The sequence below is a fragment of the Oculina patagonica genome, chromosome 4 (genome assembly GCF_052425735.1).
Source record: "Oculina patagonica isolate OP01 chromosome 4, crgOcupat, whole genome shotgun sequence".
Lineage (NCBI taxonomy): Eukaryota > Metazoa > Cnidaria > Anthozoa > Scleractinia > Oculinidae > Oculina > Oculina patagonica.
Genome location: NC_135761.1, coordinates 59,647,419 through 59,660,363, shown reverse-complemented (window position 1 = coordinate 59,660,363; position 12,945 = coordinate 59,647,419). Strand labels below are relative to the sequence as shown.

At 38.9% G+C, this 12,945-nt stretch overlaps 1 protein-coding gene across 1 annotated transcript; it reads left to right on the top strand.

Moving 5' to 3' along the window:
• The first annotated feature begins 355 nt into the window (after nt 1–355).
• On the top strand, nt 356–12,397 carry LOC144647768 (uncharacterized). The gene is made up of 6 exons (XM_078507455.1): nt 356–718; nt 6,486–6,826; nt 7,798–8,149; nt 9,573–9,664; nt 10,614–10,727; nt 11,627–12,397. Exons 1-6 carry the CDS (start codon nt 556–558, stop codon nt 11,855–11,857), a joined length of 1,293 nt encoding a protein of 430 aa, XP_078363581.1. The 5' UTR covers nt 356–555; the 3' UTR covers nt 11,858–12,397.
• Nucleotides 12,398–12,945: the final 548 nt, after the last annotated feature.

The window sequence follows — 12,945 nt, the reverse complement described above, 5'->3', positions numbered from 1 at the left end:
AATCAAAGAAAAAGATGATACAATTTACCAAGCAAGAACTATATAAAAACATGTTGAAAATCAGATTTTTTATGATTACTTAAAAGTTACAATATACACAGGAAAAAATACACGAGCCGGATGTGACGGGTGGCTCTTGCGTGGTTTCCTTTCACGCCTCAAGCGTCACAAATTCTCAAGAGGGCTGAGATTTTTGCATAAAAACAAAAGGATACATTAGTTCTTATTCAAAGACCTTGCTCTATTGTTTCGCAACGAAAAATGAATCGCTTTTATCCGCAAAGTGGGCAATCAATTTGAGAAGAATAAAACGGAAATTAGCAATAAGGAATATTTCAAAATTGCCTTTCGTTGATCGGATAACAGGCGGATAATTTGCCGCGAAAAAACGTTACCATAGAAACTTGGCTGTCCGTGTCGGGCCTGGAGGCGGGAAGGTCGTTTGCAATTTGTTTGTACTCGTCATTTGTTCGGCAATGGAGATTAGTTTTATAGTCTGAGGTTGGGCAGCGATAATTGAGCCATTTTGACGTGCTTCGGGCTGTTACCGCTAAAATGGGTTGCGGGACAAGTACCGCGAAAGATGACAACGATAATGAAGGCTCCAAGTTTGATTTTAGTCGACGAAACACGATAGTTGAAAAGCCAAATGTTGTCGTCGAGATCGGCAAAGGTGTCAAGAAGATCGACCCGCAGCGACGAATTGTGTTCATATTCGGTAGGTAGAATTGTTTTCTTCTGTGACTGAACCAGCCTTTGTTTTAGTTGTATTGTCCATTTTACTCTTCCGGGAAAATAATCCAAGAACAGCCGCCATATGTAAATCACAGAATGTTTTTGATATCCAACCGGCCTTGCATTATCATAACAACATTTTAATACAAGAACGATCGCGAAATTCATGTAAGCTGACTTTGAACATAAAAGGTGACTCTTGACTTCTATTATTTTATGTGGCATTAACGGGGAAATTTTACTTGAGGGTATAAATTTTGACTTTTTGTCTCGAGTGGTCGTTGGAGCACAAATTACAACCCGGCGTTCCTTTTATTCATGGTGGCTCCAATTTTTCAAGCCTTGTTTGATTTGACGAGCAATGAACTGATGTCGACTTTTCCAGAAGAAGGCCAGTCTTGTTAATAGCCAGCGCTTTATATTTATTCGATGCAATCTTCTGCCTTTAGTACCGCTTTTTGTTAATGTTTATACGAGTGCAGTCGATCTGAAGGAGTCAAAAAGGCTAACAGATGCTCGTAATAGAAGGAATCGATTTCTCACCGTCATTTTATGTCAATAGATATTGGCGTACGTACCACGAATATTGATTCAACATCACCTCTTAATTTGATTGAAGGTCTTTGTTAATTGTCAAGCGTTTGAAAAGCCAATATAAAATCTTTATGTCCTTCTTTTCTTTCAACATTTCAAAATTACAGACTAAAATTGTACAATAAAGGAACGTAGTTATTGAAAGGACCTTTCCTCGGCACCAAAATTATTTCTTTTGTACCACTATTGTTTAGTAACTGGATAACGAACTACTCCAAGTGTGTCTTTTGTAAGCTTGATATTTATATATAAACCGCTCTTTACTTTATTTCTTTCACTGTGTAGACAGTTGAGTATAGCTCCAGTCTACAAGCTTAATTGAATAAATTTTGTTACCAAACAGAAGCATTTTATTAAAATAGTGTTTTCCTTGATTGTAGAGTGTGAGCTTACATGTTTAGTCACACAAGTGTGTTGAGGCAAATTTACAATTTTTTTTATTGTTCACCATTTTTTTATATTAGAACCAACATATTACAAAGTGCATGCTTTTAAGTTTGTAATTAGGTGAAGATGTGACCTGAAAAGTCATTTTACCACTTGGAGTTTGAACAGGTGCCATATCATGTCAATTACTAATACTAATGAATAAGACAAAAGCTCTAATTTAGCAGCAATAAATATGCTGTGACCTCCCTACCCAAAACTCTTTTAAACCCAGTGGAAAAAGACAAAAAAATCTTTTTAGAATTGACATTTTCGCATGTACAGTAGCATTGGTGGATGTTTTTTTGATGAGTCTTGCAGTTTTGGCGAACTTATAAGGCGAGTCAAGTGTAAGGCAATACTTAACAATTATCCTGCGAAAATCGTGCGGAATATCGCCTGATACTTAGCCAACGAGGCCGTAGGCCGAGTGGGCTAAAATGAGACAATATTCCGCAAGATTGAACAGGATAATTGTTTTTAATTATTCAACAAATTGTTAGCCTGCGTTGCAGACGAACAAAACCCCGGTTATATGCGTCTGCGAATTAGATTACAAAAGCTTGTTCCGGCCCCCCGCGCATTACCAGGGATTTCTATAATAACTTCTGATTGGCTCTTCGATAGGGCCGTTCTTTCGTGCGCCCTGATTGGTCGAATGGATCTCGTAACACCATAGCTACGCTTTTGATGAATAACAGATACACAATAAACTTGCGGCGATCACGGCAGATCGGTGAGAATAAACGTTGGAAGCGGTAAAAAAGCAACCGGTCCGAACTATCTGATAAAAAAAGAAAACAATAACAACAAGAAGCAAACACAACTGAAAAGCAAAAAGTTCATTGTCTTGTGGTGAAAGAATGTCACACAACGAACCATCCGTCATCCGTGATGAGAAGCAACATGACCTTGCAACACAATAAAATAAACAGCCGAACCCGGCGTTACAAATGCAGAATGCAAGTAGTCGACATCTTCATGGAAAATTTAGGACCAGAGCAAAAATTTCGAGAGCGCAAAAAATATCTTGCAAACATGAATGTTCCAGGATGTTCAAAGACTAACCGCAATAGTAATTACCGTAAAAACCCGCAGATAAGCCGCCCTTTTTTCCAAAAATTTTCGCTCGAAAGCGGGGTGCGGCTTTCTGCGGGAACATTCGGGGTGCCGTAAATTTTCGTTAACTGATGCTAACTTATGGAAATTATGTAAATAAACAAAATAAACTACAGCACCGGTCATTGCTTTTGCATTGACAGCTCCTATACTATTTGCAGTGTCGACATGGCCTATAACTTTAACAGTAATATTGATACTTTTACGGCGAGAAATGCACGAGCACGGTGTGGTTTTCTTTCTCTTTTTCACTTTGATGGAATTTGTCGAACTGCGCTCTCTTTTGCAACAAGTTTATCTCTGTGGCTCCCAAATCTTTTTTTGTCCACGCCCGCGCCTCCATCGCCATCTTGTTTTGCTTTACGTTCTCGCCCTAGTCCCATATTTCGCGTCCGATCTCCTGGTTACTGCTCGAACGTCTGCCGCGTCTTGTCCTCTGGAAACTGCGTTGATGAGAAATACCTGTCAACAAATGCCGAAAGATCACTCATAATATGTGTTGGTTTTCAAAGAGCTCAATGTGGGTAGATGAGTATTCTGTTCTTTGTTTACGGGGCTTCACTCAACTTTGGATTTTGACTATGGATTTTCTTTGATTACTTTCAAACTTTTTTCCAACATTTGAGTTGTTAAACTCGGGGTGCGGCTATCTGCGGGTGCGGCTTACGCGGGTGTTACGGTATTATACATATGCAGGGATTAGGAAGGACGTGCGCCATGCGCACATGGCGCATAAAGCTATAAAATGGCGCATTAAAAAAGTACTTACCGGGCCTGTGATGCGCCCAAGCCGCAAAACAGCTAGTAAAATATACACTACTTTGTGAAAAGGTTTTTAATGTGTAAATTTTCAGTTTAATGACGGATAAACAAGCGAAAAACACGGTGCCTTCGCTCTTTGCTTCGCGGTCGCTTTATTTTTGTCCCCAGATCCTCAATCCGGACTTTGCTTGCAAGCAAGGCTCTTGCTCAGAGTTCCATGTGCTTTCCGGCCGTGTTTTCGTGTTGTCATCCATTTCGTCATTCTAATAGGCTGCTTTAAATTTATTTACATCTCTTATTAGCCTCATTTGTTTAAAGTCAACATGCCTACCAAAAAAGTGCTAAAATTGGACAGCTCTTAGAAAAAATTGTCGACATTTTTCACCACGAACGTCAAGTCCGCCACAACTGAGCAGAATCGTAATCCTGTAAACAATGACGAAAACGAAGGTCTGGTGAAACGACTCACGATCAAAGTGTATCCTCCAAGCATTCTAGTTCTGAGTAACGAAAATGTCAGTTCCAGTTCAGAATCTATAATTTATCTTTAGAAATGAAATGTTGCTTTTGATGGAATAACGTTAAACCTGTATAATTTCATACTGTAAGTTACAGTACTTAATATGCAATTCTTATTGCCAACGAGTCAGGCCTTCTGGAGACCGGCCGCTCTGGCCGCGGTGTCTCGTCGCACTCTTCGGGGTGGGGTGGACCTTCGTGCTGAGTGCAACTGCTCGCCGGTGCCGCCGGGTCGGGAGGCCTACCTTGAGGCCGCGGTCTCAAAACTGATTTTGAGTCGGGCCTTCTCCGCTCAACTCATTTCTCGCTTGTTCACTGCAGTGTGGGGAGCTTGGCATCTTGTCGGGGTTCTCTCCACTTACCTAAGACTAAAACACGGAAACAGGCTGGAACAGCTGCTCCTCATGAAGTACATTCTCACATTAGTACCGGTATTTCTGTTCCTTATTCGCATTTTCTAAACATTCAGATTTTCAGAAAACGCGCATTAATGACAAAATCATAAAGCGTCCCGTTGTACTCGTTGGCATTTCTCCGATAGGTATCACTAGTTAGCTATATAAGATCTTCGACTTTGCAATTTCACTTTGCTTGAACCAGTGTGAAATACAAGCAATAAAGCATTATGTAACCTTTGCTTATTTTTTTTCCTGGCCCATTCATTTAGCCTGATGGCCCAAACGTTTTATAAATGGCCCATAACTTTCCAATGACAGGGGCCATGGGCTCATTTGCCTGTTTTCCTTCCTAATCACTGCATATGACAAATTTAACACAGAGGTGTCAAAACAGTCAAAATGTACAAACAAAAAGCTGTGCAGACTATGGCCTCTACACAATTGCTATTAAATGGACAGTCTTATGGCTCTACGCAATTTAAAACGCCTCCAAATAATACAGCCTACAGCATAAAGTGCCCTTTCTAAACAAGTGAAAAGCGAAATAAATTGAATGACCCATTTCACAGAGCGGCAAATATACAAATTATATGACAAGAACGCCTCGGTGTAACTGGTATCTGGTATTCATCGAATGCGTAACTATGGTATCACAAGATCAACCGACCAATAACGGCGCTCGAAAGAACAGCCCTTTTCAAGAGCCAATCAGAGGTTATTATAGAAATCCCTGGTAACGCGCGGGGGGCCGGAACAAGCTTTTGTGCTCTAATTCGCAGATGCATATACATGTAACCGAGGTTTTGTTCGTCTGCAACGCAGGCTACAAATTGTCAACGAAACACATTTTGGACATAGAAAAACTGTAATTATGCAGCGCTTACAAGATTTCGGTCGAATCTTCGCAACCTACCAATTTCGCAGGATATCTGTTATGTACATGTACGGATGACCGATATCGTTAACATTTTGACCATATATGGGCAGCGCGCGTATCTGTTGATAATTATGAAATATTGGACCAGGAATAAAATAATCCGATAAGGCTGTTTTAATTTACCTTATTGTTACTTATTTTTTGCAGGAACTTAATTTCCCGAAAATGGAACGGGCATATTTCGCGGAACTTTAATTTCGCGATTTGGCCAAAAAAATTCATAAAAATAAAAGGAACTAAATTTCGCGGAAATTGTCTAAATACTGATCTGCATTAGCAAACATTAAGTGTCAAAATTGAGACAAGTGATTTTAATTTTCCACAGTAATAGTTTCCAATGACACTGAATAAAACCATATAACAAAACAAAGCTTAAAACAGTTTGACATGTTCCTTTGTAACAAAGTAGAACGAGTTTATCGACTGTACCAAGATGATTGTGTAGTTAACTGACCGTAACGTTGATTAGTTATAACAAATTTTATAAAGGGGTATTAAAGTTTGCGTCGTTATTTTTCGCGAGAACCTTTTTTCGCAGGTCTTTAATTTCGTGATTTTTTAAAAATCGCGAAAATTAAGTCCCGCGATAATAAATAACAATAACTAGGTAAGTTGGCTGCCCCTCCTATAGGTAAATTGCCTTTTTTGGTAAAATACCAGTGGTTCATCAAGTGACATAATATTCTTTTGGCCAAAATTAAGTATTTTAATTTTAACAACCCTCCCAATGAGAAGTCAGTTAAAATAATTCTAAAAAGGAAGTTGGGGCCTAAAGGTAGACCCCAAAAACGCTATTTGGAAAAGAAATTTGTGGGAGAATGGGTTTGCAACTAAAGAAAAAACAAAATTGATTGGGGGAGGGGGAGTGAATATATTTTGAGACCTGCACTCAATGGAATTTTATTTCATCAAGCCTTAATCAACCATTTTACATATTAAAGTTTTACTTGTCTTTATTCTAACAAACAATTCTTGTTCAAATATGTGATCTTTAGGAGGTCCTGGATCCGCAAAAGGTTGCATCGTCAATGACCTCAAAGCCATGTTTGGCTTTGCATTTATATCAGCAGAAGATCTGATCCTGCAGAAACTTCCAACAAAGGCGGCTGAGTATGGAGCTGAACCTGTCTCGGGGACACATGGTCTGGCTGAACTGTTGAAAGATAACCCAGAATATCTCACTTTGGACTGGGTAATGGAGATTCTTCTAGAGGAGATTGAAAAGTATCCAAATCAGCCAATATTAGTGGATCTTATACCAAATCTCAAGTTTATGATGAGAGTGGATGGCTTCATCAAGAAATGTGATAAAGAAATGGAAGAGTTTGAAAGGAAGGTAAAATGTGAAACTGCAGTTCTACTGTTACTGAAAATGAGTGCTAGGACAACTGTACTTGCTATTCATTTTGGTGGATTTTTATCAAATTACACTGGAACCTGCCTTATGGCCACCTTGTTATTAATGGTCACTTTTTTGTCCCAACAAAGCGCCCAGTACAGCCAACGGCCACATTCTGAAATCACAACCATAATCCTTTATAATTTTACCCCATTAATCGTATCTGTAACAAAATTCTTGATTTTGATGCGTTATTGTCCCATAAGGGGAAAATACGACCAATGAAGTTGTTCAAATTGACACCTATGACAAGTACGCTATTTGCGCCTCAATCACATGCATTCAAATGGGTCCCTTTTTGCTGTTTTCCTACTGTTTGAACAACCAATTAAGAATTTATCTTTGGCATTTTTACACAAAAAAAGTTTTCAAAGACTTCCTTACCTCGAATTTTGTTATTGATACGATAAATTAGTAAATTGGACCTCGTGTCAAAATCGTGAAATGTAGTTGTTAATTGCAAAATACATACATAAAAAAAATTTATATAAGTATAAAAAGTATTTAAAAAAAAATAAAGGGGGAAAAAAAAAAAAAAAAAAAAAAAAAAAAAAAAAAAAAAAAAAAAAAAAAAAAAAAAAAAAAAAAAAAAAAAAATAAAAAAAAAAAAAAAAAAAAAAAAAAAAAAAAAAAAAAAAAAAAAAAAAAAAAAAAAAAAAAAAAAAATAAAAAAAAAAAAAAAATTTTTTAAAATTAATAACAAAACATTTTCTGTAATAATATTTACATGTAAGGTAAAATGTTCCATTTGTACTGTTCATGTACATGTACCTACGTACCCCCCAGAAATAAGCGTCCATCGTATACGCACCTTATACGCAAATACGCACATACGCAGACGTATGTTTGGCAATGTGTTGTAGGTTTTGTCTGACATTAATTTTTGTTGTTGTTTTAAATTCTTTCAGTGTCCTTGTGCATTTGCATTAAATTTGACACTATCCAAAGAGACTCTTCTCAAAAACATTAAGAACAGCCACTCTCCTGCTTGTGCCAAGCCGCCGAGCAAAGATCCCAAGGATGCATCTTCTGACCAGGGTGATGAAATGGATACAAGTAGAACAAAGCGACGCTTTGCGCTTTATGAGAAGTCAGTGAGCGACTTCTTACACTATTTTGGTGTAGAAGACAGAATAGTCAGGGTGGACACGTCTGCAGCACAAGTGCAGCACATCTGGGAAGCCATGATGGACTTCTTTGCTGCTGAAATGGATTTCAGTGCAAATAAAGTGATTAATACAGTGGTTCTGTTTTCATTTGGTAATTTTCAAGCTCACAATGTGACTTTTTATTCATAATTGCCATGTACTGTATGTGTTACAGGTCAAAATGAGCTCATTTTTTCAACCTACAATGCAGAACAAAAAATGTTGGGACACTTAGCAAATTGTGGGCTAAATGACTGTTAGCCCCCCTCCCCCCTCCCCCCAAGCATTGTTGAAAATTGCCCACCCCACACATCAATATCATGGCATATTTGTTTGTCAACATTGCTTGGACCAGGGGAGGGGGGCTTTGGAGAGGGGAATTGGGGACTTGGGAGCACATAGAATCCACAGTTTCAATCCTTGGAGTAATATCTCTTTTGCTATTCAATGCTCCTTCACAAGTGTCCCAAGTATTGTTGACCTCCATTGTAGGTTACCTTGTAACCTAGGTTATTTGTTTTAACCAGTTTTTTTTTATCATTTCACTGACCTGCACTTCTAGGATTTGAATGCTCGACCTCCAGATACATGGAAGAAACATTGGTTGAATCACTATTTTTTTTTAAAAAGAAAAAGACTCCAATGCAAACCCTAATCCTAATAGTAACCCTATATCATGATTTGTACAATCTTGTACAGTCTTGAATTTTAGCAGTCGTCTTAAAAAGGCCTTGAATTTGGTTAAGTCCTTGAAAAGGACTTGAATTTCCTCCTTAGGTCTTGAAAAGTCCTTGAAATTTAGGGCTTTTTGCATGCCCTATTACTTTTTTGATAAATTAAGTTATTTTGGTAAGGAAAGTTTGGTCAGGAACAACTTCTAAAATACGAAAATAACTTGTGAAAATGTTGTTCTTAAACTTGAACGCCTACATGAAGCATTATGTAGATCTTTGCCCAATTTCATGCACCAGGGCTTGCACCAGGCCTCTGATGTGGTGTTCTTTGCCATGCAGTTTTGTTAGAAGGGGCAACATGGCTGATAGTGCATAGACATGTAGCTCGCTCAGTCCTTGCAAACAACTTTTTGTTCTTCCGAAAAAGTCCTTGAAGTTTGTTTGCCTGAAGATGTACGAACCATGCTAAATTTTACCTAGGTTGGAAAAAAGCTGGGTTATTTTTTTTTACCTGAATTTAAATTTGACCAGTCCTGTAACATACAGTGTACAGTGTACTGTATATGTAATTACAGTTCTTAAAATATTTTTTTTTTCTTTTTATTAAGATCTTATGAAGCTCAATTACTGTATGTTACAACAAGATAATTAATAACACTTATCACCACTGGAATTAACAGTTGTGTGTCCTGTTATCATATTTAAATTAAATTAAAGCTCTAAGAACAGTAAGTAAGATTATGGTAGTAATAAACTCATGATAACAATCTCAGGGTATTTTCAATTTTGGTGGGAGTATGCTGTGAAACTCAGTTCCATGATGCAGGTTGTGCTGATAGTTTGTGCTCTTGTGTTTGACAGACCAGAAAACATTTGAGTCAATAGACACAAACAGATACCCCATGAAGGAAGTCTTACTTCATGAACTCATTCAACAGCCACAGGCACCTGCTGTAAGTATTCACTGATGTAATAATAATAATAATAATAATAATAATAACAATTGTGCGCTCCTCGTCCATCCGCACTCGCTCTCCTGTGGTCAGCGTCATGCTCTTCTCTCCTTCATCGCTGCAGTCCTTCGGTCAGTCCTCTTGCTGGGGCGTTACAAATGAAATAAGTACTTCATGTAGGTAGATCTACACGTAGTAATTTTGTGGCATGCGGCATGGCAATGAGAATGCGTTTTAAGAAGATACAGCGATGTACATGTATACCCACTCCACACAGGGTCACTGAAAATTCTGACAGCATTTGGGGGGTCTCATCAAAAGCCACAACTTTTAAAGGAAAGTACATGTATGAAGCAAATTAAAACTGGAATTTCAAATTCCAGTGGCATGGAATGTTCAACCAAAAATAACCTTCTGTGACATGGGGGGGGGGGGGAGTCAGGGTATTTTCTGGAGTAACACTGCTGTCACAAAAGTTATTAGAACTTTGTTGTCTATAAAGAAGCCTAGCACTTGGTTGGCTTTAACTGGTCAAAGTGAATTTTCACTCACTGGCACGTCGCTTAGCCATGCTACAAAGCATAATTATTTGATGCCTCATGAAAAAAACTACTTGAATGTATTGTGGGAGGCACAGTGGCCTAACAAATGGTTAGTGCACTGGACTCTGGATTTTATCAAGCAGTCCGGGTTCAAGCCCTTGCCGGGGTCATTGTGTTGTGTTCTTGGGCCACAGACTTATCTCTCACAGTGCCCCTCTCTATCTAAGTGTATAAATGGGTACCGTTGAATCTAATGCAGCTAGGATGGACTAGCATCCCACCCAGTGGGTAGTAGAAATACCCCTTAAGTCGCTCTACGCCACTGAAACAGCCTGATGGGCCTCTACGCTCAAACGCCGACTTTACCATTACCTACTGTCATTAAAAATGTGTTCTTTATTCTGCAGGAGGATGTTCTTTCAGTGCTTGCCAAGCATTTAGATGAGAGTGCCTTACAGACACGTGCATTCTTGGTGGATGTATCAGGGACGTCGATTGATGAGGAACACATCTCTGAACAGGTACAAATTAGCCTTTCTCCAGCCAAATTCAGCACAAAATTTCTCCTTATCATGTAGTGTACATTTGTGTTTAAATACTTTAGAGAATATGGTTCTTGATCAGGGCATCTTTGCTAAGAAGCATAACCATGCAGCACTGCTGGGGATTAAGGGTTGAAGTCCTCCCTTACTGAAAACAGTGTTGCGTCTCGGCAGTGCAGTGTAGCTTGTACATGTGTGAGAGGCTTTGTGTGTGTCTCGTGGAAGGAACAGGCTGCCTGATGGTTATTGCATTTTTGGAGAAGGCGCTTTTACTCTAACAGTGCCCCTTAGAAGTAAACTGACAAGACAAATTCTGTTATGGGTTAGCGTCCTACACAGGTGGATTTACCATATTACTAGCCACTTCATTGGGGACCAAGTCCCTTCGTGTGAACTGCCCATCTTTAGTCCCATGAATTCAAACTGGTTTGAATTTGTGGGACTAGTCACAGGGACTTAAATCCCATGCAATTTTGCATGTCCCCTCGTGTGTGCTGTTTGTTTGACTATTCCCTGCGACCACATATTTTAAAAACAAATCAATCAATCAAAAACCAAAGTGGTCGGTCCCTGTGACTTGGCACTTCCAGTAAACACTACAGGGGACTTATCCCGGCGATTTGTCGCTGCAATAAGTCCCGACTGGTCCCCTTGTGTGTGCCGACTTTTAAGGTCATTTTCTCTAAAGCTGTTTCAGGTGTCTCCTTCGTTCTCTTCTCAGCCTCGGGGAATATCACTCTCAATTTATTTTAAAAGGGGAGGGGGGGGGGGGGGGGGGGGGGGGGGGGGGGGGGGGGGGGGGGTGGTGGCAAATCCCACTCTGGCTTTGAAAGTTCCTCAATGTGTGAAACTGTTTTATTTTATTTTTTATTTTTTAGTTCACAAAACCGCAGATTCTGTTTGTGGATGTTGACATTGGCCAGCTGGATTACTTCATGCACGGACTCAAGCGAAAAACGGGCAGAAAGAAATCAATATTCAGGAAAAAAGCGCAAATATACAAAGCAGTCAGTTCAACGGAAAACGAAACGCTATTGTTCCCAGAACATATCGACACAGAAATCTGCAGAAGAATCGCCATCTGCTTAGCAGAGCAAAGGACTAACTAAACACTGAAAATTCTCATTTGTAAAAAAAAAAAAAAAAAAAAAAAAAAGATCAGCTTTTTTACCCTGGTCACGCCGTTTGCTTTATCATTGGAATTCTCGTGTCCGAATATTGTAAATTTTGTTCATAACGAAAGGTTACCTTGCAGTGATCAAATCACTTTTTACTGCTGATATTCGCAATTTGTATTTCCCAGGCGACAACAGGTGTTATATACTTGTACTTAGAGCGTGGCTTAAAGACCGCAATTGCAGAGTTTATTTTTTCAAAGAAAACAAATTATTTATTGAAGATGATTGTTCAGCGTTTATATTTATCGATTTTTGTCACCAATAAAAAATCTGGTGTTCAATCGTGTTTATGGTTAGTAGCTGGAATAAATAGAACGTGTTTTAGTTGCCTTAGAAGGAGAATTCTGAGGTTTCTTATGAAGAATTACATTATGTATATATAAATATTTTTATTTCTTGGGTGCTTTTTCCAAGATAAAACCGGAAAAATAGCATTGTTGGAGCATAAATAAACTGACCAGAATTGCTTGATTCTTTTATTAGTCATTCTTTATAAGTTGTTCATGTATAACTGTTTATGTGCTATTCTCACTGCATAGATAATTTCCCTCATTGTAGAAAATTCTGTTTCCTTCCTACATTTCCTACATTTCCTACTTTATTATTTGCTTGTCTACGAGCAGTCCTTTTCTTTGCCCTTGGAACCTAAAGCGGAAAAAACCCCGAGCGTAAAAATGGCCGTGGGAGGTTTTCCACCTGCGCTTTTTATCGTTTCGCTCTCGACAGACTAATTTCTTCGCCAATACCGCTGAGCGCACCACTGGAAACTCTGAAGTAGACGTCAAGGAAGACTTGATCAACTACGTCCATTCCTTACAGCCAACGATCGATTCATTCCAACTGCGTACAGTGACCGTTGCCGAAGTGGAAAAAGAGAGAAAGGCAATAAGATCCGATACCTCCACGGGGCCTGACCAGCTACCAGCCAAATACCTGAAACTTGTTGCTGACCTCATTGCTGGCCCGCTTACATACATCATAAACTCCTTCGTAAAAAATCTATCATTTCCAGAAGCATG

Bases quoted from the DNA above. Each gene is read 5' to 3' on its own strand.
- LOC144647768 (XM_078507455.1), top strand. From the start codon at position 556: ATGGGTTGCGGGACAAGTACCGCGAAAGATGACAACGATAATGAAGGC. The intron at 719-6,485 runs GTAGGTAGAATT...TGTGATCTTTAG, and splicing joins ACGAATTGTGTTCATATTCG to GAGGTCCTGGATCCGCAAAA. The intron at 9,665-10,613 runs GTAAGTATTCAC...TTTATTCTGCAG, and splicing joins AACAGCCACAGGCACCTGCT to GAGGATGTTCTTTCAGTGCT.